Source organism: Xiphophorus hellerii, chromosome 1 (assembly GCF_003331165.1).
Source record: "Xiphophorus hellerii strain 12219 chromosome 1, Xiphophorus_hellerii-4.1, whole genome shotgun sequence".
NCBI lineage: Eukaryota > Metazoa > Chordata > Actinopteri > Cyprinodontiformes > Poeciliidae > Xiphophorus > Xiphophorus hellerii.
The window spans coordinates 18660870-18683413 of NC_045672.1; the positions used below are offsets into that span (position 1 = coordinate 18660870).

General features: G+C 43.7%; 1 protein-coding gene across 2 annotated transcripts; it reads left to right on the forward strand.

The window, feature by feature from the left end:
• Positions 1-486: 486 nt before the first annotated feature.
• ncoa6 (nuclear receptor coactivator 6) lies at positions 487-22256 on the forward strand. 2 transcript variants are annotated; one of them, XM_032575820.1, is made up of 17 exons: positions 487-618; positions 10640-10977; positions 11398-11553; positions 11649-11771; positions 12158-12286; positions 12375-13184; positions 13327-13449; positions 14332-15601; positions 15685-15803; positions 15967-16472; positions 16560-16790; positions 16913-19889; positions 20795-20845; positions 20953-20983; positions 21361-21402; positions 21634-21767; positions 21871-22256. In XM_032575820.1, exons 2-17 carry the CDS (start codon positions 10680-10682, stop codon positions 21915-21917), a joined length of 7047 nt encoding a protein of 2348 aa, XP_032431711.1. In that variant the 5' UTR covers positions 487-618; positions 10640-10679; the 3' UTR covers positions 21918-22256. The 2 variants fall into 2 exon arrangements, with proteins under 2 accessions (XP_032431711.1, XP_032431721.1); XM_032575830.1 differs by having other exon boundaries at positions 16563-16790.
• Positions 22257-22544: the final 288 nt, after the last annotated feature.

Below are 22544 nucleotides of genomic sequence, written 5' to 3' on the forward strand. Positions count from 1 at the left end.
TGGATGGCCGCATAAACAGAGAAACCTGTGACTGTGAAAACGGGGCAGCAACAATAATGACTAAGTTTTGATTTAATAATTTCGATTTTTCAACATTTTAACCTCTGCTAATCTCATGTTATTTGTTCCCCTGTCCCATTGTATGCTCATATTTCATATTTTGGGGGGGAAGGGGGGAGACTTTCTGAAAAAGGGATTGTCAAGAATTGCCATCAACATTAATTCTGATCCATTTTTATTTTTTGTCATTAAAAAGCCATCAAAAAGGTTTTGCTTAACCCCATGAAAATTGGATTCACAGTTTATGAATAAACATTTGAAGGGATTGCAACTGCAGGGAAGGAAAGGCGTATTTAACACACGTACAAGACATCAAGATGGCGAAAATAATATTTAAAAACATAAAATATCCAGACACACACGAGGGTTAAATAAAGCAAATTGTAGTGAGTTTTTTTTTTAACGGCGTTGTTCAATCTTTTATCACAACTGTAGTTTTATTTTGGAAAGCATCATCGGAAGTCGTTCTGTTAACCTGCTAACGAGAATCATGTTTTGTTAGCCTTCCTAGCAAGCAGATTTCAACTGGTTAACCATATTTCCTCACGATTATGTGTGGTAAGGTGTTTCGCTCTTACTAATTGCAAGGTGTAGAAATTTAAAATAAGTGAATTTTTTAGCTAAGCGTAGGCGCTTCAATGGATTCGTCATGAGTTACCTTTTCTGTTAGCTGGCTAGCGGTTGCTAGCTGGAATTAGCTGTAGTTGACGGAGACGGTAGGATGAACAGTTTTGACTTCCAGTTTGTATATTTTTAAGATGCATCGCCTAAAACGTAAAGATGTGGGGTGTAGACATTGTCTGCCCTTGGTTGAATGTGCACAAGGACAAATGAAACTGTATATGAGCGTTTGCGTCGGGAATTTCGTTACCTTATATTTGCGTTAAGGCCCATACTACTGCTGGGCCCCATCATCATCATTCAATTACGCTGGACCTCGTTTAAAGTGCTCCATTTAAACCGTGTGATATTAACTGGCTGGGGGTAGAAACCACACTACACTTGACATCGATAAAAGACGCCTCTAAAATTGGGATATATCTGCTTTGATAGACTGAACATCACCGGTCAAATTGATGTGACCTACAGGTGTGTTTAGTGTGTGCTGCTTCAGTCATAATGTGATATTAAGTTTTTAGGCCCGAGCAGCAAAGCGCTGCGAAGGCCTATTGTATCTGTGCTGTTTATTATTAGGCCCGAGCAGCAAAGCGCTGCGAAGGCTTAGGCCCGAGCAGCAAAGCGCTGCGAAGGCCTATTGTATCTGTACTGTTTATTATTATTATTATTACGATTCTTCCCACCTCTTCGTGTGCCTTTTTGGGGGCTTTATCATATTCAAAAACTCACCAAACTTGGCGGTCGCGACTAGAAAATTTAAAAATTTTGAATTTTAAGGTTGTCGCAAAAATCGCAAAAAAAATTGCTGAACGGCAGCAACTAGCAATTTTCTGTTGACACAATGGTATGAACGTACTTCATCGTAGAGACATGAAATTTGGTACACTTGTAGAGCTCACCAAAAGACTCAGAACTTACATTTAATGTTATAAGCCAACTATCACAGAAAGTCGGCCATTTTGTATTGAACGTCCATTTTTTTCCTCGATTTTGACGTTTACAGCCTTCGTATTTGATCGAACTCCTCCTAGGGATTTCGATTGATCGGCTTCAAACTCGGTCAGTCTGATCATAAGGCATGTTTGATTTAAAGTTATCAAATTGGTGAGTTTTGGAGCATGTTGAAGGGGGGTTAGCAGGGGTCAAAGTTCACCTACTCGCCATGAAACACGAAACTCTTATATTTCCTATACAAAAACACATAGAGGGACCAAACTTTCAGTGATTGATCGTCATCGGGTGCCCTACACTACCCTATGGTCAAATGATGACATCACTTAGGCCACGCCCCCTGAGAACAGGAAGTGTCATGTTTTACTGTGAACGGTCGCTATCTTAGCCCTTTGACCTAATCAACATGAAACTGTGTCCAGAGACAGAAGACATCTTGGTGTGTTGAGGATTCCAACCCTGACCGGCTTTGACATAGCAGGTGGGCGTGGAGGCGTGGCGAAGTGACCTGTAACGCCGTTGCCATACGTTTGGCTCTGAATTCCACAATTTCGGGCCCAGCTGCTCCAAACTCACTAGGATGGATCCTTATCCACCCACCGACAGGAATTCATAACAAAATTTGGTGGGCGTGGCCTAATTTCTCTATAGCGACCCCTAGAGTATTTTAAATGAACAGCCCTAAGCCATGCTTTAACCTAGAATTACGAAACTTGGTACACATGTGTATCTTGTCAGGACGTACAAAAAAGTCTATTACAGCCATGGTCGAAACCCAACAGGAAGTCGGCCATTTTAGATTGAAGTTCATTTGACCTCGATTTTGACGTTTACAGCCTTTGCATTTGATCGAACTCCTCCTAGGGATTTCGATTGATCGGCTTCAAACTCGGTCAGTCTGATCATAAGGCATGTCTGATTTAAAGTTATCAAATTGGTGACTGTCTGAGATTGCTGAAGGGGGGTTACCAGGGGTCAAAGTTCACCTACTCGCCATGAAACACGAAACTCTTATATATCCTGCACAGAAACTCACAGAGACACCAAATTTTCAGTTATTGATCAACAATAGGTGTCCTAAAATACCCTGTGGTGAAATTATGACATCGCTTAGGCCACGCCCCCTGAGAACAGGAAGTGTCATGTTTTACTGTGAACGGTCGCTATCTTAGCCCTTTGACCTAATCAACATGAAACTGTGTCCAGAGACAGAAGACATGTTGGTGTGTTGTGGATTCAAGCCCTGACCGGCTGCGATGAAGCAGCTGGGTGTGGCGGCGTGGCGAAGTGACCTGTAACGCCGATGCCATACGTTTGCTTCTAGATTCCACATGTTTCGACCGAGCTGCACCAAACTTGGCCTCAGTGATGCTGTTGTGATGCCTGACAATGCTATGTCATCATATTATGACGTCATCTAAGCCCCGCCCCCTCAGAATGAATTAGAGAGATCTTCTGTGTAATTACATAATAAACAGTACATGTTCGTCGTTTGTAGGGCAATGCTGCCCTCTGCTGGCCACTGAAATAGTTTCATTATTTCAGTAATTCGACACCAGAGGGCAGCATTGCCCTGCAGATGAAATTCTTCGATTTTGTAATACACAGGAAAAAATGAAAAATTGGTATTTCTAACACAAAAACTCACAGAGACTCCAAACTTTCAGTGATTGATCGTCATCAGGTGGCCTACAATACCATATGGTCAAATGATGACATCACGTAGGCCACGCCCCCTGAGAACAGGAAGTGTCATGTTTTACTGTGAACGGTCGCTCTCTTAGCCCTTTGACCTAATCAACATGAACCTGTGTCCAGAGACAGAAGACATGTTGGTGTGTTGAGGTTTCCAACCCTGACCGGCTTTGAGATAGCAGCTGGGCGTGGCGGCGTGGCGAAGTGACCTGTAACGCCGATGCCATACTTTTGCTTCTAGATTCCACATGTTTCGACCGAGCTGCACCAAACTTGGCTTGAGTGATGCTGGTGTGATGTCTGAAAATTCTATGTCATCAGATTATGACGTCATCTAAGCCCCGCCCCCTCAGAACAGGAAGTGCTATATTTTTCCTTGGAAACTTTCATCTATGGCTCTCTTGACCTAACCAAGGTGATTCTGTGTTGGATGACAGATAGGAAGTTGATCTCGCTTGCTTTAAAGTGCCAAGAGTTTTCAATGGCGGCAACGCCATTCGTATACGTTTGCCTCTACATTCCACATATTTTGACCGAGCTGCATCAAACTTGGCCTGAGTGATCCTGGAGGCTTGCCCGTCAATCCTACGTCATCACATTATGACGTCATCTAAGCCCCGCCCCCTCGGAACAGGAAGTGCCATTTTTTTCCTTGGAAAGCTCTGTTTATGGCTCTCTTGACCTAATCAAGATGATTCGGATGATAAACTCTGTCAATGCTCGCTGCTGGCTGAACCGTGTGGGCGTGGCCAAATGGCGAACATCAGTCCCTCGCCATATGCATACGTTTGGCTCTAAATCACACACGGATCATCCGATTGGCGCCAAACTGGATATGTATGATCTTTGTTCACCTCTAAAGAGCCCAACGAGTTTGAGATGTAATTTGGCTCCACTGCGCCCCCTAAGTTAATACATCGGCTGTGTCTCCTCGAGGCATCGACCGATCTGCACCAGATTTTTTGACAGTGGTCGGGGAGCGCTGCCGAACGCATTCACGCATGTCGCCTGGTGGACGGGCGTGGAAAATGCGCGACAGCCTCTGCGGTGGCTAGTGGGCGGCGGTGCTGGAAACTGCGGCAGAGCTTCTGTGGTGGGGAGTTGGCTGCGGCTCTGGAAATCGTGCGAGAGCTTCTGCGGTGGCTGGAACCCCCGCGGTGGCCAATAGGCCGGAGCGGCGCTTGCTGCGAGGGCCGCCCGAGGCTGCTCGCAGCTTTAATTATTATTCTTATTATTCTTCCACCCAAATGAATTGCCTTTTTGGGGGCTTTATCATATTCAAAAACTCACCAAACTTGGCGGTCGCGACTAGAAAAATTCAAAATTTTGAATTTTAAGGTTGTCGCAAAAATCGCAAAAAAAATTGCTCAACGGCGGCAACTAGCAATTTTCTGTTGACACAATGGTATGAACGTACTTCATCGTAGAGACATGAAATTTGGTACACTTGTAGAGCTCACCAAAAGACTCAGAACTTACATTTAATGTTATTAGCCAACTATCACAGGAAGTCGGCCATTTTGTATTGAACGTCCATTTTTTTCCTCGATTTTGACGTTTACAGCCTTCGTATTTGATCGAACTCCTCCTAGGGATTTCGATTGATCGACTTCAAACTCGGTCAGTCTGATCATAAGGCATGTTTGATTTAAAGTTATCAAATTGGTGAGTTTTGGAGTATGTTGAAGGGGGGTTAGCAGGGGTCAAAGTTCACCTACTCGCCATGAAACACGAAACTCTTATATTTCCTATAAAAAAACACATAGAGGGACCAAACTTTCAGTGATTGATCGGCATCGGATGTCCTAAAATACCCTGTGGTGAAATGATGACATCACTTAAGCCACGCCCCCTGAGAACAGGAAGTGTCATGTTTTACTGTGAGCGGTCGCTCTCTTAGCCCTTTGACCTAATCAACATGAAACTGTGTCCAGAGACAGAAGACATGTTGGTGTGTTGAGGATTCCAACCCTGACTGGCTTTGACATAGCAGGTGGGCGTGGCGGCGTGGCGAAGTGACCTGTAACGCCGTTGCCATACGTTTGGCTCTGAATTCCACAATTTCGGGCCCAGCTGCTCCAAACTCACTAGGATGGATCCTTATCCACCCCCCGACAAGAATTCATAACAAAATTTGGTGGGCGTGGCCTAATTTCTCTATAGCGACCCCTAGAGTATTTTAAATGAACAGCCCCAAGCCATGCTTAAACCTAGAATTACGAAACTTGGTACACATGTGTATCTTGTCGGGACGTACAAAAAAGTCTCTTAGAGCCATGCTCTAAACCCAACAGGAAGTCGGCCATTTTAGATTGAATTTCATTTGACCTCGATTTTGACGTTCACAGCATTCGTATTTGATCGAACTCCTCCTAGGGATTTCGATTGATTGGCTTCAAACTCGGTCAGTCTGATCATAAGGCATGTCTGATTTAAAGTTATCAAATTGGTGACTGTCTGAGATTGCTGAAGGGGGGTTACCAGGGGTCAAAGTTCACCTACTCGCCATGAAACACGAAACTCTTATATATCCTGCACAGAAACTCACAGAGACACCAAATTTTCAGTTATTGATCAACAATAGGTGTCCTAAAATACCCTGTGGTGAAATTATGACATCGCTTAGGCCACGCCCCCTGAGAACAGGAAGTGTCATGTTTTACTGTGAACGGTCGCTATCTTAGCCCTTTGACCTAATCAACATGAAACTGTGTCCAGAGACAGAAGACATGTTGGTGTGTTGTGGATTCAAGCCCTGACCGGCTGCGATGAAGCAGCTGGGTGTGGCGGCGTGGCGAAGTGACCTGTAACGCCGATGCCATACGTTTGCTTCTAGATTCCACATGTTTCGACCGAGCTGCACCAAACTTGGCCTCAGTGATGCTGTTGTGATGCCTGACAATGCTATGTCATCATATTATGACGTCATCTAAGCCCCGCCCCCTCAGAATGAATTAGAGAGATCTTCTGTGTAATTACATAATAAACAGTACATGTTCGTCGTTTGTAGGGCAATGCTGCCCTCTGCTGGCCACTGAAATAGTTTCATTATTTCAGTAATTCGACACCAGAGGGCAGCATTGCCCTGCAGATGAAATTCTTCGATTTTGTAATACACAGGAAAAAATGAAAAATTGGTATTTCTAACACAAAAACTCACAGAGACTCCAAACTTTCAGTGATTGATCGTCATCAGGTGGCCTACAATACCATATGGTCAAATGATGACATCACGTAGGCCACGCCCCCTGAGAACAGGAAGTGTCATGTTTTACTGTGAACGGTCGCTCTCTTAGCCCTTTGACCTAATCAACATGAACCTGTGTCCAGAGACAGAAGACATGTTGGTGTGTTGAGGTTTCCAACCCTGACCGGCTTTGACATAGCAGCTGGGCGTGGCGGCGTGGCGAAGTGACCTGTAACGCCGATGCCATACTTTTGCTTCTAGATTCCACATGTTTCGATCGAGCTGCACCAAACTTGGCTTGAGTGATGCTGGTGTGATGTCTGAAAATTCTATGTCATCAGATTATGACGTCATCTAAGCCCCGCCCCCTCAGAACAGGAAGTGCTATTTTTTTCCTTGGAAACTTTCATCTATGGCTCTCTTGACCTAATCAAGGTGATTCTGTGTTGGATGACAGATAGGAAGTTGGTCTCGCTTGCTTTAAAGTGCCAAGAGTTTTCAATGGCGGCAACGCCGTTCGTATACGTTTGCCTCTACATTCCACATATTTTGACCGAGCTGCATCAAACTTGGCCTGAGTGATCCTGGAGGCTTGCCCGTCGATCCTACGTCATCACATTGTGACGTCATCTAAGCCCCGCCCCCTCGGAACCGGAAGTGCCTTTTTTTCCTTGGAAAGCTCTGTTTATGGCTCTCTTGACCTAATCAAGGTGATTCTGTGTTGGATGACAGATAGGAAGTTGGTCTCGCTTGCTTTAAAGTGCCAAGAGTTTTCAATGGCGGCAACGCCGTTCGTATACGTTTGCCTCTACATTCCACATATTTTGACCGAGCTGCATCAAACTTGGCCTGAGTGATCCTGGAGGCTTGCCCGTCGATCCTACGTCATCATATTATGACGTCATCTAAGCCCCGCCCCCTCGGAACAGGAAGTGCCGTTTTTTTCCTTGGAAAGCTCTGTTTATGGCTCTCTTGACCTAATCAAGATGATTCGGATGATAAACTCTGTCAATGCTCACTGCTGGCTGAACCGTGTGGGCGTGGCCAAATGGCGAATATCAGTCCCTCGCCATATACATACGTTTGGCTCTAATTCACACATGGATCATCCGATTGGCGCCAAACTGGATATGTATGACCTTTGTTCTGCTCTAAAGAGCCCAACGGGTTTGAGATGTAATTTGGGGAAAATGCGCGACAGCTTCTGCAGCGGCTAGCGGGCGGCAGTGCTGGAAACTGCGGCAGAGCTTCTGCGGTGGGGAGCGGGCTGCGGCTCTGGAAAACGCGCGAGAGCTTCTGCGGTGGCCGGAACCCCCGCGGTGGCCAATAGGCCGGAGCGGCGCTTGCTGCGAGGGCCGCCCGAGGCTGCTTGCAGCTTTAATTCTTCTTGCTTTCATTATTGAGAACGGACTATGTACATTAATGAACACATGTCTATTCGTTTTAAATGTGCAAAATTTTTCACTGACTCTTAATTTCCTCATGTGGCCCCTCTTTGGGAATTGGGAACATTTAAAAAAAAAACAACAAAGCACAGCTCCGTACTTACTGTAGATACAGTTCTATACGCTGTTTGAAACTTTATATGTGACAGATTTATCTAAGTTTAGAGGTAATTTAGTCAAATATTTCCAACCTTTGAGTGTCAACAATGCTCGTTTAAATGCACAATTATGTTTAAGTTTACACACACATTCAGTGTAGATTTTGGCCCATAATTTAGTCCAATATTTGTAATTTTTACTTGTATCATCCATAGTCCAAAAAGTCAATATATTTTGGCATTAAACATGAAAATTCCTGACACCTGGAATATAACAGGTGGTTCTTATTGCTTCTCAGTCCTTTGCCACATCAGTACCACACACACTGGTATCACTATTACAATATATTTGCGATGTAATGTGCACCCATGACTGTCTGTGAGGTGGCAGAAGAGGGATTCGACACTTTTTTTGTTGCTAAAGAGAATAATGTGGAAATTAAAGTAGCAACACCCTCAATTTTACTACAGAAAAACTGGAGAGCTTTAGTTACTAATCCAGGAGTGTTGCATTCTTTTTTAAAGCATTGTGCCTCCTTTAATGCTGCCTGGCTACCTGGGCCAGGCAGCAGGTAGCAACCCAACCAATCGACCTGCTAATATCAACATGTTGTGCTTGTGTTACTCTAAAAAGAGCAACACAGCAAACGGGTAATGTAGCCCCGTTTGCTGTGACTTAAATTTGAAGTCTTTGTTTTAAAATCGAAATAATGACGATCAAACTTTATGCATAAATTGTCTTTATTTATTTTACTTTTGCAACAACTGGGATAATTTTGTTTTAGAGCTTAGAACAATAGATTATGTTATTTATTTTGTTTTATATGAGTAAGTACCTTATTTGTAGTGAAATGCTGGTATTTTTACTCATTGTCATATCCTGAGAATCTGTTGCCTGTTCATACCTCCTTTCATGTTATTACTGTGTGGACATTAAATGTAAAATACCTGATAATACTTGGTTTAGATAGACAGACTCCAGTGAATGGTGAAGAGGATGTTGCTTGATTAATAACAGCCCTTTCAATCAGCAATATTTCAGATATAGCTGAGTTCTGATCTGCAGAGGGTTTCAGAACAAATGGTTCTGGCGTGACCGTACGCCAGGAAACTGCTTCCCTTCAGAGGCTGTGTGTAAGGCAGAGCAGATCTGTTAACACAGTGCATGTGGGTCATCTGAAACTTCATCAGCAAATCTCTTGAGGAACAGAAAATGAGCAGATCTACGGCTTCAGCCGTCACACTTAAGTCTACCAGTACACATTTGTTTGATATCCAAAAAATTGACAAAGAAAGATATATTTACTAAATAAGATTTTTTTTAAAATCAGGTGATAAAAAATACCCATTGGCTTCGGGCACAGAAATAAAAACTGGTCAATTGATTTCTTACTTTTAGATTTTTGGGTGATTGAAAGCAATTAAAGGAAATGTGCAAATTCTGTGAAACCTAAGATAATAACCCAACCATGTCGAGGATTCCCTAGTAGGATATCAGACAAACAGACAAAAGATAAAAATTGTATCTTTTTAGATTGCTAATTACTTAAAGAAATATAGTCCAATAACAATAGAAATTCATCTTTCCTTTTGTATGCATTTAAGCACAAAAAGAAAACATTTCCTTCCATATTGTTATAAGCATCTAAGTCTATTTTGCTGCTCTGATGTGGCGGCCATGTTCTGACTTTAGAGGACGTTGAGTACAGCACATATTGAGTTCAGGTTTAGGATTAAACCAGTGTTAATGCTGTAAGCCGTGCAGGAAAAATGAGGGATGTATGTATAACCTTTTACAAGTATGTGCTAATTGTATTCCAACTACTTGAGAAATGTTGAGTACTCAGAACTGTTCAGAAGGTTTTTCGTCTGAGCTGTTGAGCAGTTCGATAGTGGAAAAAAGTGAGTGGGACGATTGTTGCATATTGATACTAATTGCAGTTAAGGCACAATTCCACTGGTGTTTTTTTCCTTCTGTCATGAAAATGCTCATTCGTCAATTCTTTATTTTTGGCCAATAAAATCGACATCTGCTCCAAGGGTCTAGGGTCCAGAGTCCGTCCTTCTGGTCAAATATAATATCGGAATCTCTGGCCACTGAGAAATTGTAGCCTACCAAGTATGTCATTCATTCAGTCCCTTACTTTGTTATAAACTCTTTGTTTTTAGCCCACCTCCCCTAAATTAGGTCGTTTGATGTATTTTTAGTTTTTGTGAAGCATTTTGTGGTTTTTACCTTTCCAAAGTGCAGTGTAAGTGTTTTTATGTATTTTCTTTGCGATTGTGGTTTTGTAAATATCAGTACTGCTTTAACAATTGTTTATGTCAACAAGTCATTCCTGATTGCCATCAACTCATTTTGATTAAAGAAATGAGTTAAGTTAATTAAAAGCTGAGCAGTGAGCAAATCCAGTTCCTCTGAGTGCTTGGCTTGTTTTTTTATTAGGAAGGAATAATATGTTTGACTTTGTATTGCTTAAATTTTGTGTACTACAACCTAGTTAGTTAGTTAGTTAGTTTTTTGACATTTCTGTTGTTTTTTTGGAAGATGTTTTAACCTGAGTCTTTATTACATGTGACTGCAGATTAAAACGGTTCAGACGCCACTCCTAGTACAGGCGGAGGATGGCTCACCAACAGACCCCGCCTGATGTGTCCCACAAGGCTGAGCACCTGGAGTCTGATAACGATTCAGACAGAGACTCAGGTGTTGGGGACGATGCAGTCGAAGAAGCTGATAGTTGCCATAAATGCAACACAACTGAAGTAGACGAGGTTAAGAAGGCAGACAGGATGGAAGAGCACGGTGTGAAGGACGAGGACTCCACAGTATTTGTTGCCTTTCAAGGCAACATGAACGATGAGGACTTCGCTCAGAAACTTGACTCGGTTCTCAGCGGGATACCCAATGTGCTTAATATGGGTTAGTTTTGTTTTTTGTTACATAGTAAATGTATTAATCAGATAAAATGTTCCTCTGTTTATAATAGTTTATAATGGAAAAATGGCTTTATTTTCCCACAGTTTTTATTATGTTTCCTTCTAATTAGTTGGTTTTAACTTTCTTAAATTTTAAAGGCTTTGATAAGTGTGAAAATATAACATGTATGAGATTTTATATTCAAAGAATTTGCAGTTCGTTGCATAAGATATACAAGCCCTAAAAACTTTGACAAGTCACAAAATTTGTTTCTGTGAGCTCTTGTGTGTTCTAGACATTTTTATCTTTCCATCTCCATCTTATCTTTCTGTAACACTCATGAGAAACAAAAACTACACTACGATTATATGAAATATATATTCTTGCATCACTTTGTATATATATCTAATTATCATCTTTTAGGCTCTGATAAGCTGCAGCCACAGTGTGTAGAGCCTTGGAACAGCGTCCGGGTAACCTTCAACATTCCCCGAGATGCAGCAGAGCGTCTCAGACTGTTGGCCCAGAACAACCAGCAGCAGCTCAGAGACCTGGGTATTCTCTCTGTGCAAATAGAAGGTGATAGAAGCATAATTCATAAATTGATTTCTTTGGAAATTTAATGAACATGCAAATCCATATTTACTGCTTTTCTTTTATGTTTTAATGTTCAGGCGAGGGAGCAATCAATGTGGCTGTTGGACCAAACAGAGGACAAGAAGTAAGAGTGAATGGACCAATTGGTGCACCTGGTCAGATGAGAATGGATGGTGGCTTTCCAGGTCAGCCTGGCCCAGGTATGGGTTTACTTAATTTTTCTCAATTTATAGCAACAGATGATCCAGTGAATGAGAAACTATATTGCAGAAGACATCTGAGTCTGAACAAGTTATGAAAACAATATAAATGAGTTTTTTTCTTTTGTTTTATTCAGCATTCATTTTTTCTTTTTAGGTATTGTTCTTGCTTACTTTAGAATATTGATTTTGATTGATTTGCTTACAATTCTTTGCAAAGTCTTCATACCCCTTGAACTTACTTACATTATGTCACATTACAGCCACAAACCTCAAGGTGCTTTATTTGGGTTTTATGTCATGAACTTGCACAAAGTAGTGTATAAAGTGGGGAGGGAAAATATGCATGTTTTCACAGTTGGTGGCATGTTTTTTTTTTCTCCAAGGCGGGGTAAGGATGCCCAATCCGGCGATGGTTCCACGTGGGCCTGGCATGGTGGGTCAGCCTATGTTGCCAGGCAGCAGCGGACAGATGCACGCTCGTGCACAGAGACCACCTTTGCAGACAGGTTTAGGTCTTTATTTTTGCTTCACCTAATGATTGATGTTGGAATTGCAAATACATTACAGCACTTGCATAACAAAATTCCTCTGTTGTCACAGATGTGATGGATCCAATGATGATTTCAGTTCAGCAGCAGCAGCAGCTTCAGCACCAACAGGGTGCTGCACATGCTTCAGCCCCCATGTCTGCTCAGGCTGCTCATCACATGCAGGCTCTGCAGGCAGGCAGACCAATCAACCCTGCCGCACTGCAACAGCAGCAGGCCCAGCAACAAGCTCAGCAGCAGGCTCAGCTCTCCCAGCTCGGACCTCGACCTCCATTCAACCCCACGGGCCCGATGGGTGTGCCTCCTGGCTGGAATCAGTTGCCCTCTGGCGTACTACAGCCACCAGCAGCCCAAGGAGGCCCTGCCTGGAGAAAACTCCCCCCTCAAAACCAAATGGTTCAACGCCCACCGTCACTGGCTACAGTTCAGACCCCCAACCATCCCCCACCCCCATATCCGTTTGGTAGCCAGCAGGCTGGGCAGTTATTTAATGCAATGGGACAGGGGCAGTTACAGCAGCAACAGCCTGCAGGAATGGGTCAGTTTGCTACGCCGCAACCTAAAAGCCAACAGGCTGGTCCAGGTGGTGTCAGCGGACCACCCAGACCCCCGCTGCCCCTACCGTCAACATCTGGACCACAGAGCAACATCACTGCCAAGTCACCTGGATCGTCCTCATCTCCGTTTCAGCAAGGTTCTCCTGGGACGCCTCCTATGATGGCTCAGAGACCTACGACTCCTCAGGGGTTCCCCCAGGGTGTCGGCTCACCAGGCAGAGCGGCTCTCAGCCAGCAGGGCAACATGCAGCAAGGATTCATGGGAATGCCCCAACATGGGCAGCCGGGAGCCCAAGTCCACCCTGGTGAGTAATTGTTGGTAACGGCTTCTTTTTCTTTTTGGTTTCCATGCATGTTAAAGCATGATGCAATTTTGTCTTTATAGAACAATCACTATAAAGTTATTTCTAATGTAATGATGGTTTCTTGAATTACTACTGATTGCAGGCATGGCAAAGCGTCCCATGGGCTTTCCAAACATGAACTTTGTTCAAGGTCAGGTGACTGGCAGCACTCCAGGAGCCCCTGTAGCAACTCAGCAGCTGCAGAACCAACAAATGTCTCACACAGGTAAAAACTAATAATATAAGAGAAATTCAAATGACACTGCAGAAGGACGGCTGTATGATTGGGGGAAATTGATCATATTGGTCTAATGTAAACTATATTTCATTGTTCTTCACTCAATGTTCACAATTTCTTGAAGATTTGACATTTTTCTCAAATTTTATTAGGTTTGTGTTTTAGAAGAAAATAATCAGAGAAAAACGGACACCGACATTTTTAAAAATATGCATTGCTACCACAGTGTACATAAATTCAAGCTATTTATTTGCATGCACTGCATAAAGAGACATAACCTCATTCACCATTATTATGTCAGACCAAATTTTTTGTTTTAGGTTATTGGCATTACCCAAATTTCCTAAATATCAGAGTAATATTGGACATTTTTTGTCATTTATTTATAATTTGTGGAATGTTACAAAATGATTTGCCAAATTAGACCAAATTTGCACAAAAGTTTAGATTGTCTAATTCAGTGGTTCCCAAAGATTTTCTGGGCCCCCCTATGGATTACCATAAAATTGCCCCCCAAAAAAGAAAAAAAAAAAATCAACTGGGCACACACATCGTTCAACCAGATGGAAACCTATACACTTGTTGGTCATATTTTGTTTTCAAACTCCACTGAAGTTTATTTCACACTTCAGGTTTCAACAAAACACACTACAAACCATCTTTACAGTGAAACACTTTTGTGTAACAGTTTTTTTTTTTTTTTTATTCATCCAAACCGCTTCCCGCGCCCCCCCCCTAGGGAGCGCGCCCCACATTTTGGGAACCACTGGTCTAGTTTGAGATGTAAAATATGAATATGTTTGTGTCATAAAAAAGATATTAAAGTAATTTCTACAATCTTACATATATATTTTTTCTGTTTCAATTCAGGAGCCCAGCCAGCAGCATCTACTCCCAACTCGATGCAGGGACCACCCCACGCTCAACCCAATATAATGGCTGGTCAGAGTAGTATGCCGGGACCACCCCCTGGCACCACAGCTGGGGCTAGTATGGGCCAGCAGCAGCCTGGCCTCCAGACCCAAATGATGGGCCTCCAGCATCAGGCCCAGCCTGTGTCCTCCTCCCCCAGCCAGATGGTTCAAGGCCAGGGTGGAGGTCAGACTGTCCTTTCAAGGCCCATTGGTCAAGGGCAGAGAGGAGGGATGACCCCACCCAAGCAAATGATGCCACAGCAAGGCCAGGGGGTGATGCATGGGCAGGGTCAGATGGTTGGAGGCCAAGGGCATCAGGCCATGCTCCTGCAACAGCAGCAGCAGCAACAACAACAAAACTCAATAATGGAGCAGATGGTTGCCAACCAGATGCAAGGAAACAAACAGGCATTTGGAGGGAAGATTCCACCTGGGGTTATGCCTGGCCAGATGATGCGTGGCCCTTCGCCCAATGTTCCTGGTAACATGCCTCAGTTCCAGGGCCAGGTTGGCCCACAACAGATGACTCCACAGCAGCAGCAGCAAATGGCTCAGATTCAGCAGCAGCAGTTACAGCAACAGCATCAGCTGCAACAGCTGCAGCAGCAGCACCAACAGATGAACCAACAACAGCCTCAGCAGATCCCAATCGCTGGTAATCCTAATCAAACTATGGGAATGCATGGGCCACAGTTGAGACTCCCTACTGGCCATCATCTCATCCAACACCAGCAACAACAGTTGCAACAACAGTTTCAGCAACAAAAACAAGTTATGTTGCAGCAGCAGCAACAACAGGCCGCTCAGCAGCATCCACATGTCATTGGAGATCCAAATAGTGGGACAGGGGAGTTAGGTGTGCAGCAGATGGTCCCTGATATGCAAGCTCAGCAGCAGCAAGGCATGATGGGAGGCCCCCAGCATATGCAGATGGGTAATGGTCACTTTCCAGGTCATGGCATGAACTTCAACCCACAGTTTGCTGGTCAGATGCCAGTTGGAGGACCATGTGGACAGCCCGGTGGCTTTCCTGTTAGCAAAGATGTTACACTGACCAGCCCACTGCTGGTCAACCTACTGCAGAGTGATATCTCAGCAAGCCAGTTTGGACCAGGGGGGAAGCAGGGAGCTGGTGGGGATAATCCAGCTAAACCCAAAAAGAAGAAACCACCCCGAAAGAAGAAGCCCAAGGAGAGTGATGGACAGCAGGAAGTCGAGGGACTTGGGTAATAACAATTATTTGTTACAGTTATGTTGAATGCTTAAACTGGTTATTTTGTCAGATGGCTCATTTTGTTTCTCCTTACAGTGGCCTTGATGGGACTGTTGGCATGGAAGATACAGATTTGCCAAATCTAAGTGGGGAGCAGGGTTTGGGTTTGGAAAGCTCCGGGCAAAAACTCCCCGATTTTCCTAATAGGCCTTCAGGTACATTTTATGAAAAAAAAATCCCCCCAAAAAACCTAAGTTATTCAGTACAAATTGTCAGTAATTAGTCAAACAATTATTACAGTTGCATACTCTTTTAATTTATAAAATTGTATTGTATTTGTTATTAAGTTATGACTATGACCCTCTTTGTTTTGAATAGGCTTTCAAAATCAGACTGGAGAACAGAGAGTTCTGCAACAGGTACCGATGCAATACATACAGCAACAACAACAGCAGCAGCAACAACATCAACAACAACAGCAGCAGCAGCAGCAGCAACAACAACATCAACAGCAGCAGCAGCAGCATCAACAGCAGCAGCAGCAGCAACATCATCAAATGCAGCAAATGCAACAGCAGCATATACAGCAACAGCAAATGCAGCAGCAAATGCAACATCAAATGCAACAGCAGCAAATGCAACAACAACAGCAGCAGCAACAACAACAATTGCAACAAATGCAGCAGCAACAGCAGATGATACAAATGCAGAATCTTCAGAATGCTCAAGCACAGCAAGGGATGCCAGGGTCACAACCACCAGGACAAAGTCAACCACAGATGCATCAGCTGCAGCAGCAACAGCAACAACAACAACAACAACAACAGCAGCAGCAACAGCAATCACAACAGCAACAGCTGCAACAGCCCACCCTACAACAACAGGTACACGTATTGTGTGACTTAATGGTATTGTTTCTTGTCAACATCAGAAGCTGTATCTCGTTCCTAAAGTTTGTCTCTACATTCTAGCAGCAGCAGATGATGATGATGATAAAGATGCAACAGGAATCCAAGAATCGCATGCCCATGCCCCCAGGAGGGCAGCTTCCTCCTAGAAGTTTAGGCAATCCAACAGACGTGCAGAGGCACCCTGTTTCGCAGCAGGGAAACATGCCTGTAATGATTAACCTTCAAGGGCATGGTGGTGTCCCACCCTCACCTGACAAAGCCAGGGGGATGCCCCTAATGGTGAACCCACAAGTAAGGCTTAATGTTAATGAATTTAATATAAACATTTATATCTGATAATCAAAAGATAACTTTTGATTAAAAGTGCAGAGGTAATCAGAATTTTTTAAAATACTTTCTAAAATCTTTTCCAGCTCTCAGGTGCTGCACGAAGAATGTCTCATCCAGATGTAGGACAAGGACCTCAAGGCAGTGGGTCTGAAGAGGTCTCCACTGGTCCCCACACAAAGCAAGACAGACCTGCTGGCTCAGAAATTGGAGTTCAACCTGGAAATGGGACACAGCAGATGGTTTCCAGCCAGACGTCCAACCCTCAAATGATGAAGCAAGGTCCTGGGCAAACAACAATGCCTCAACATACTGGGGCCAGTCCTCAGCAGCAGTTAACCACTCAGCCCCAGCAAGGAGGCCATATGCCTGGCCTTCATTTTCCCAGTGTCCCAACGTCCTCACAGAGCTCAAGACCCAAAACCCCAAACAGAGCAAGCCCTAGGCCGTACCACCATCCCCTCACTCCGACTAATCGACCACCAAGCACTGAGCCCTCAGAAATTAACCTTTCGCCTGAGAGACTAAACGCCTCCATTGCAGGCTTGTTTCCTCCCAAAATTAACATTCCTCTTCCTCCAAGACAGCCAAACCTTAACAGGGGATTTGACCAACAAGGTTTGAACCCAACAACTCTGAAAGCCATAGGCCAGGCTCCCCCTAGCCTTACTCTGCCAGGCAACAACAATAACGGCAATTTAGGAGGAAATAACTCTAACAATCAACAGTCTGCTGGAGCCGGTGTAGGGGTTTTAGGTGCCAAGCAAGATAAACAGTCTGGGGGTCAGAATAAAAGGGCAAGTCCTAGCAACAGTCGTAGGTCGAGTCCGGCTTCCAGTCGAAAGTCTGCCACTCCAAGTCCAGGAAGGCAGAAGGCGACAAAAAATACCATGAATTGCCCTCCTCACCAGCAGCAGATGGTTAACCCTCAAGGACAAACCATGATGCTAAGTCCTTCCTCTGTACCACAGAGTCCAGTATCAATGCCTTCACAAGCTGGCGGAGCCATAGAGACACAGCAGAGCCAGAGCTCCCTCCATGGTATTCATGGTAACCCTGTTGATGGATTTAGGGAAAATCAGGGAATAATGCCACCAGAGCAGCGACCAATTGCTCAACCTCCAGCCCAGACACAGCAATTTAGAGATTTGTCATCGCCAAGAATAAGCCCTCGTATGCCAGCACATCAGGTTCTCAAACCTGATGTTGAGACGCAGGCCAACACAGTTGACAGACCCCCAACACATCTAGCTACTGGACAGGACTCAGAGGTCTCACCTGCTCTTAAAGCAGCTCCAACATCCCTTAACCAGTTACTGGATAACGCAAATATTCCAAACATGTCACTTCGGCCCTCGCAAACAGGGAATGACAACAAGTCTACTTTGGATCCAGATAGACCTGTATCCAGCAGTTCTCAGAACGCAGATAAGTCAACATCTGTCGTTACTACAGCCGCTGCTCCTGCTACTGCCGCAAATGAAACTCCAGCTATACCTAGATCTGCTCTAATTCCTACCAGTGGTTCTGCCTTGCCACCTACTTCAATTCCAAGCTCGCACCCATCCACTGCTGCAAACTCTAGTAGTACCCTTAGTCTTAAACACAACCCATTACCTAACTTTGTAAATTCAAATGTAAATCCAGCAGCTACTCTTACCAGCTCAGTCTGCACTAACACCAATGCCAATCCAGGTCTAAGCACCAGTATGCCTGCTTCCGGTCAGAACACTTTTGCCTCCTCTGTTAGTGCCAGTTCTGCAGTAAACGCTGCCAGTTCAGCTGTCAAACCAAGCCCCAGTCCAAAACCTGTGACCAGTGTTCAATCAGTCATACAGATCCCCGCGTCATCTAGTAACATTTCCCCCAACCAGATAACAGTGTTTGTTACATCAAACCCCATTACATCTGCACCCACTTCACAGGTGCCAACATCAATGGTGTCCACCATGGTGGCCGTCCCTAACAAGAATATAAGGCCTCAAGACATCCGGCATCAGAGTTCTGGCCCTCGACCTGCACAATTTATTACCACTACACCTGTATTTATTAACCCAATTTTCCAGGTCCCAGCTTCCTCTGTGGCACCTAATTCAGGAGTTGTATCACAGTCTGTTACCATGGTGGGGTCTTTACAGGTCTCAGCTGCAAACATCCATCTTTCTCATGCCCCTAGCTCCTCTCAAACAACAGGGGCTACCATGACAAGCGCTCAGTCTAACAGGAGTGGTCTTGGACAGGTCCACATAACCACTAGTATGTCGCCATCAGGGCCAGTTAGTACTCTTGTAGCTCCTCAGCAGTTTAACCAAGGAAGCATCAAACCAGAAACTCCAAGTGAGGCGAGTTCCTCTCAGAAATCTGCTGTCCCGGTGCATCAGCCTTCTCCCCACCCAGGCCCGTCTGTATCAGCTTCCTTTCAGCCACCTCTGGCTTCTCCGCCTCCTTGCTCCAGCCCCATGGCTGTTCGAAAGAGTCCTGTGCCTCCATCCCCTGCTTCCCAAATGAAACCAATGCCCACATCGGTCACTGTATCCGTTTCTGGCAAAGGCGACTCCCAACAAACTACTGTAGAAAGGCCTCTGCAGAGTCATACAGGGGGTGTCCCACAGCAGGTCTTTCTACATCCTGCTAATCAGACTGAAACACAAGCTCCTCATACTACTGTTGTTGGTTCAAATAATAATCCACCTGTGATTTCTAAAGAAATCCCCAGTCAAGTTACAGTTCCTACTCAGATTGTTGGACAGGCTCCTGCACCAGTCTCAGTCCCAAATCAGCCACCACCTGTAAATTCTCAAGCTCCCGTTGCGACTGTAGTTGGCTCCGGGGTTTCTTCCAGTGCTTTGCTTTCTACAGTCCCTCCCATACAATCTTCTGTAACATCTGTTCTTCCGATTGTTGCTGCAAGCGGACCCGATGAGGCTTCCCACATCACCTCCTCCCCTACTGGTATTCCCAGTGCAGTTCCAGCAAGCCAGACAGATGTCCCAGCTGCAGAGCCTTCTGTGCCGCCGCCAGCAGAAGCAGCAGCAGCAGCTGAATCCACCCAGGCCACCCCAGGTACATTCATAGCAAGCCAAAAAAAAATATTCGTCTTGTTATTATACGTATTGTCACTCCTGTGTTAACTGATTTTTGCATTTTGGCCCTAAATGGGAAATTTTAGGGCTATTGTCTGCATATGCATACAAATTTATTGCCACCCATAGCAAAGATTTATAAAAAGAAAGCATGTTGCAGCACCATTATCTGCCAATATTAATAAATTCTAATAATTATCAGTTAATTTGAGTACATGTGTAACATTCACCAAGATTACTAGTAGAGTTTACCTGATGTTCATTTAAAATGTCCTGTTATTGTAAATGGGTCATAACAGACCTGGTGCATTTGGAAAAAGAACTGGCCCATAGCATCACGAGACCTCCATCACACTTAGTAGTGAGAAATAGGACATTTCCACATCTTCATCCTTTGTTTCAAACCTGACCAGAAGGCTTATTGTTTGTGTGCCCTCCAAGCTACTAATTGACATAAAGATAGATAACTGCAGAATTTTTTTTTAAATCACATAACAGTAAATAATTGGGGGATGAATAAAAATTGTCACAGATTACTTAAGATTTAATTATGTTTCTAGAAAAGCTGATTAACATACAGTTTGAAAAATTATTCAGCTACTTTTATTTTAAAGAAATTGATGAGGAACAATTGTGCTCTGGGTTGTTATTGGGATTTTTTGCACATTTTTGATATCTTCAGTATGTTTAATTAAAAATGAGATTTTTCGCAAATTTATTTGAGAACTATTTAAACATTTTATCAGGGTGCCAACAAATTTATCTGCTACTATGCAGATGATGTTGCTTTACTTTCACACACACACAGCTGCTTCTTGTAGCTTTTTAAACTGTTGTGCATCTAGATGTTTTCCACCACTGTAGATGTTTCTCCTTATGTTTCAGCACCGCTGCAGCCAGAAGCCTCACAGGAGCCTGCCTCAACTGAGAAGACGGGTAACTTATCTTTATTTTATTTTATTTTTTTCAGAATAAAAAAACAAGCATTAACATTTTTGGAAACTTTAGAGTCCTAATAGACCATTTGCTCCTGTCTTTCTCAGGTGAAGACATCTCAACAGGTTCAGAGCAGGGGTAAGGCTCCAAAATTATCGTTGCTGTCCTCTCTGCTTGTTTTGGGTGGCGGGGCTTCTAAGCTGTCCTCTTTTTTAACATTAATTTCACGGAGAGCAAAACCAATCTTGGGATATTCTTGGGGATTTCTGTCTCCATTGAAACAATTTGGAGGTTTGTTTGGTTGGCCATGGGGGTACGTGATGAGCAAAGGCCTACGGACTTGGTATGTATGATTAGCATGAGATTATATGATATTTAAAGCATGTCAAATCAAAGGCAGATCATTACCACATGGCTGTATCTCCACATTGGGATTGTCATGATATGGTGAGGTGGTAAAACTGTTTGTTCAGCACAGTTGATAGTTTACCGCTGTTTTTCCACTTCTATCACAGATGGGCAAAGAAAAGAAAGACGCCCATCAACATAGTCCCAAGGTATGTATTTTGACATGGTTGTGCTGCAAAGGCAGAAGCAGTGATCATGTCGACATAGTCGTGGATGCTGTTGGGATGAAGATGGACAGTATCTGTGGTAGATGAGGAAAAACAGCAGAGTCCTCTTTGGTATTACAATGTTGAGTAAAGCAGAAATGGTTGCTCGTTAGTAACAGATCCACGTCCTGTTTTTCTCTCCTTGTTTGTTGTTTGTCTTTGTGGTTCTCCCAGAGCTGCTGTGGAGAAGCCCAAGGGGCCAAGCAGACGGAGCTCCCGAGCTGAGAAGGAGGCAGAGGAGGAGCCGGCGGTAGACAGCGGCATCCGGAAGAGGTCAGCCAGGCCTGGAACCAGTGCTGCAGTCAAAGGTACAATAATCACCGAAGTGACGTTTCAAAGTCAGTACCTTTCACATAAGTGTGACGTAAGACATTATAAAGTTTTCTCTAACCGACGTATTTGGTTTTACAGAAACCGCAGCAAGTCCCACCCAAGCCAAACGAAGGAAGTCTAAATAGGCACAACGGTGGTCGTTTACCTGTGAACTGTACTGTAAATGTTTTTTTTTTCTGCTGTGAATCAGTTGACCTTAGTTTCTCTGGCTCAGTTTAAAACTTAAACTAGAGGAAGATACTATGTACAGATTGTTTTCTGAAAAAAAATAAAGCTATTGTTTTGTTGACGCTTATGTGTGATTGTAGCTAGAATGTGTGTATACAGTTTGTGTGAATGTGCTATTTTTTTTTCTATAAAATGCTGGATTAATCATGAAGATTGATAATGAAACTCACCATTTACTGTATGATTAAGTTGTAAAATCAAATTAAATTTTCTACTGCTTTTGTTCTGTGAAATGACATGCTTGTTCTTTTTGTCAATTATGTTGAATTTGATTTCAGATTTTTTATGTTACCAGAATTGATTGTGCTTACATCTGTGTCCTGTCCGCCCATTTAACGGTTTAATGGCTGTCCGAGATAGGGTCGCTAAGGTAACGAGTTCAAGAAGGCAACTAAGAGGGGTCTCTCCCCAGTGACATTCTTCAGCTCATTCCAAGATGCTTTTAGGCCAGAAGGAGTCTTTTTGGTGAGTTCTGCGTTTGCCTGTATTATTTGCATAGAAAACCTGTCGATGTGAAAAAGAAG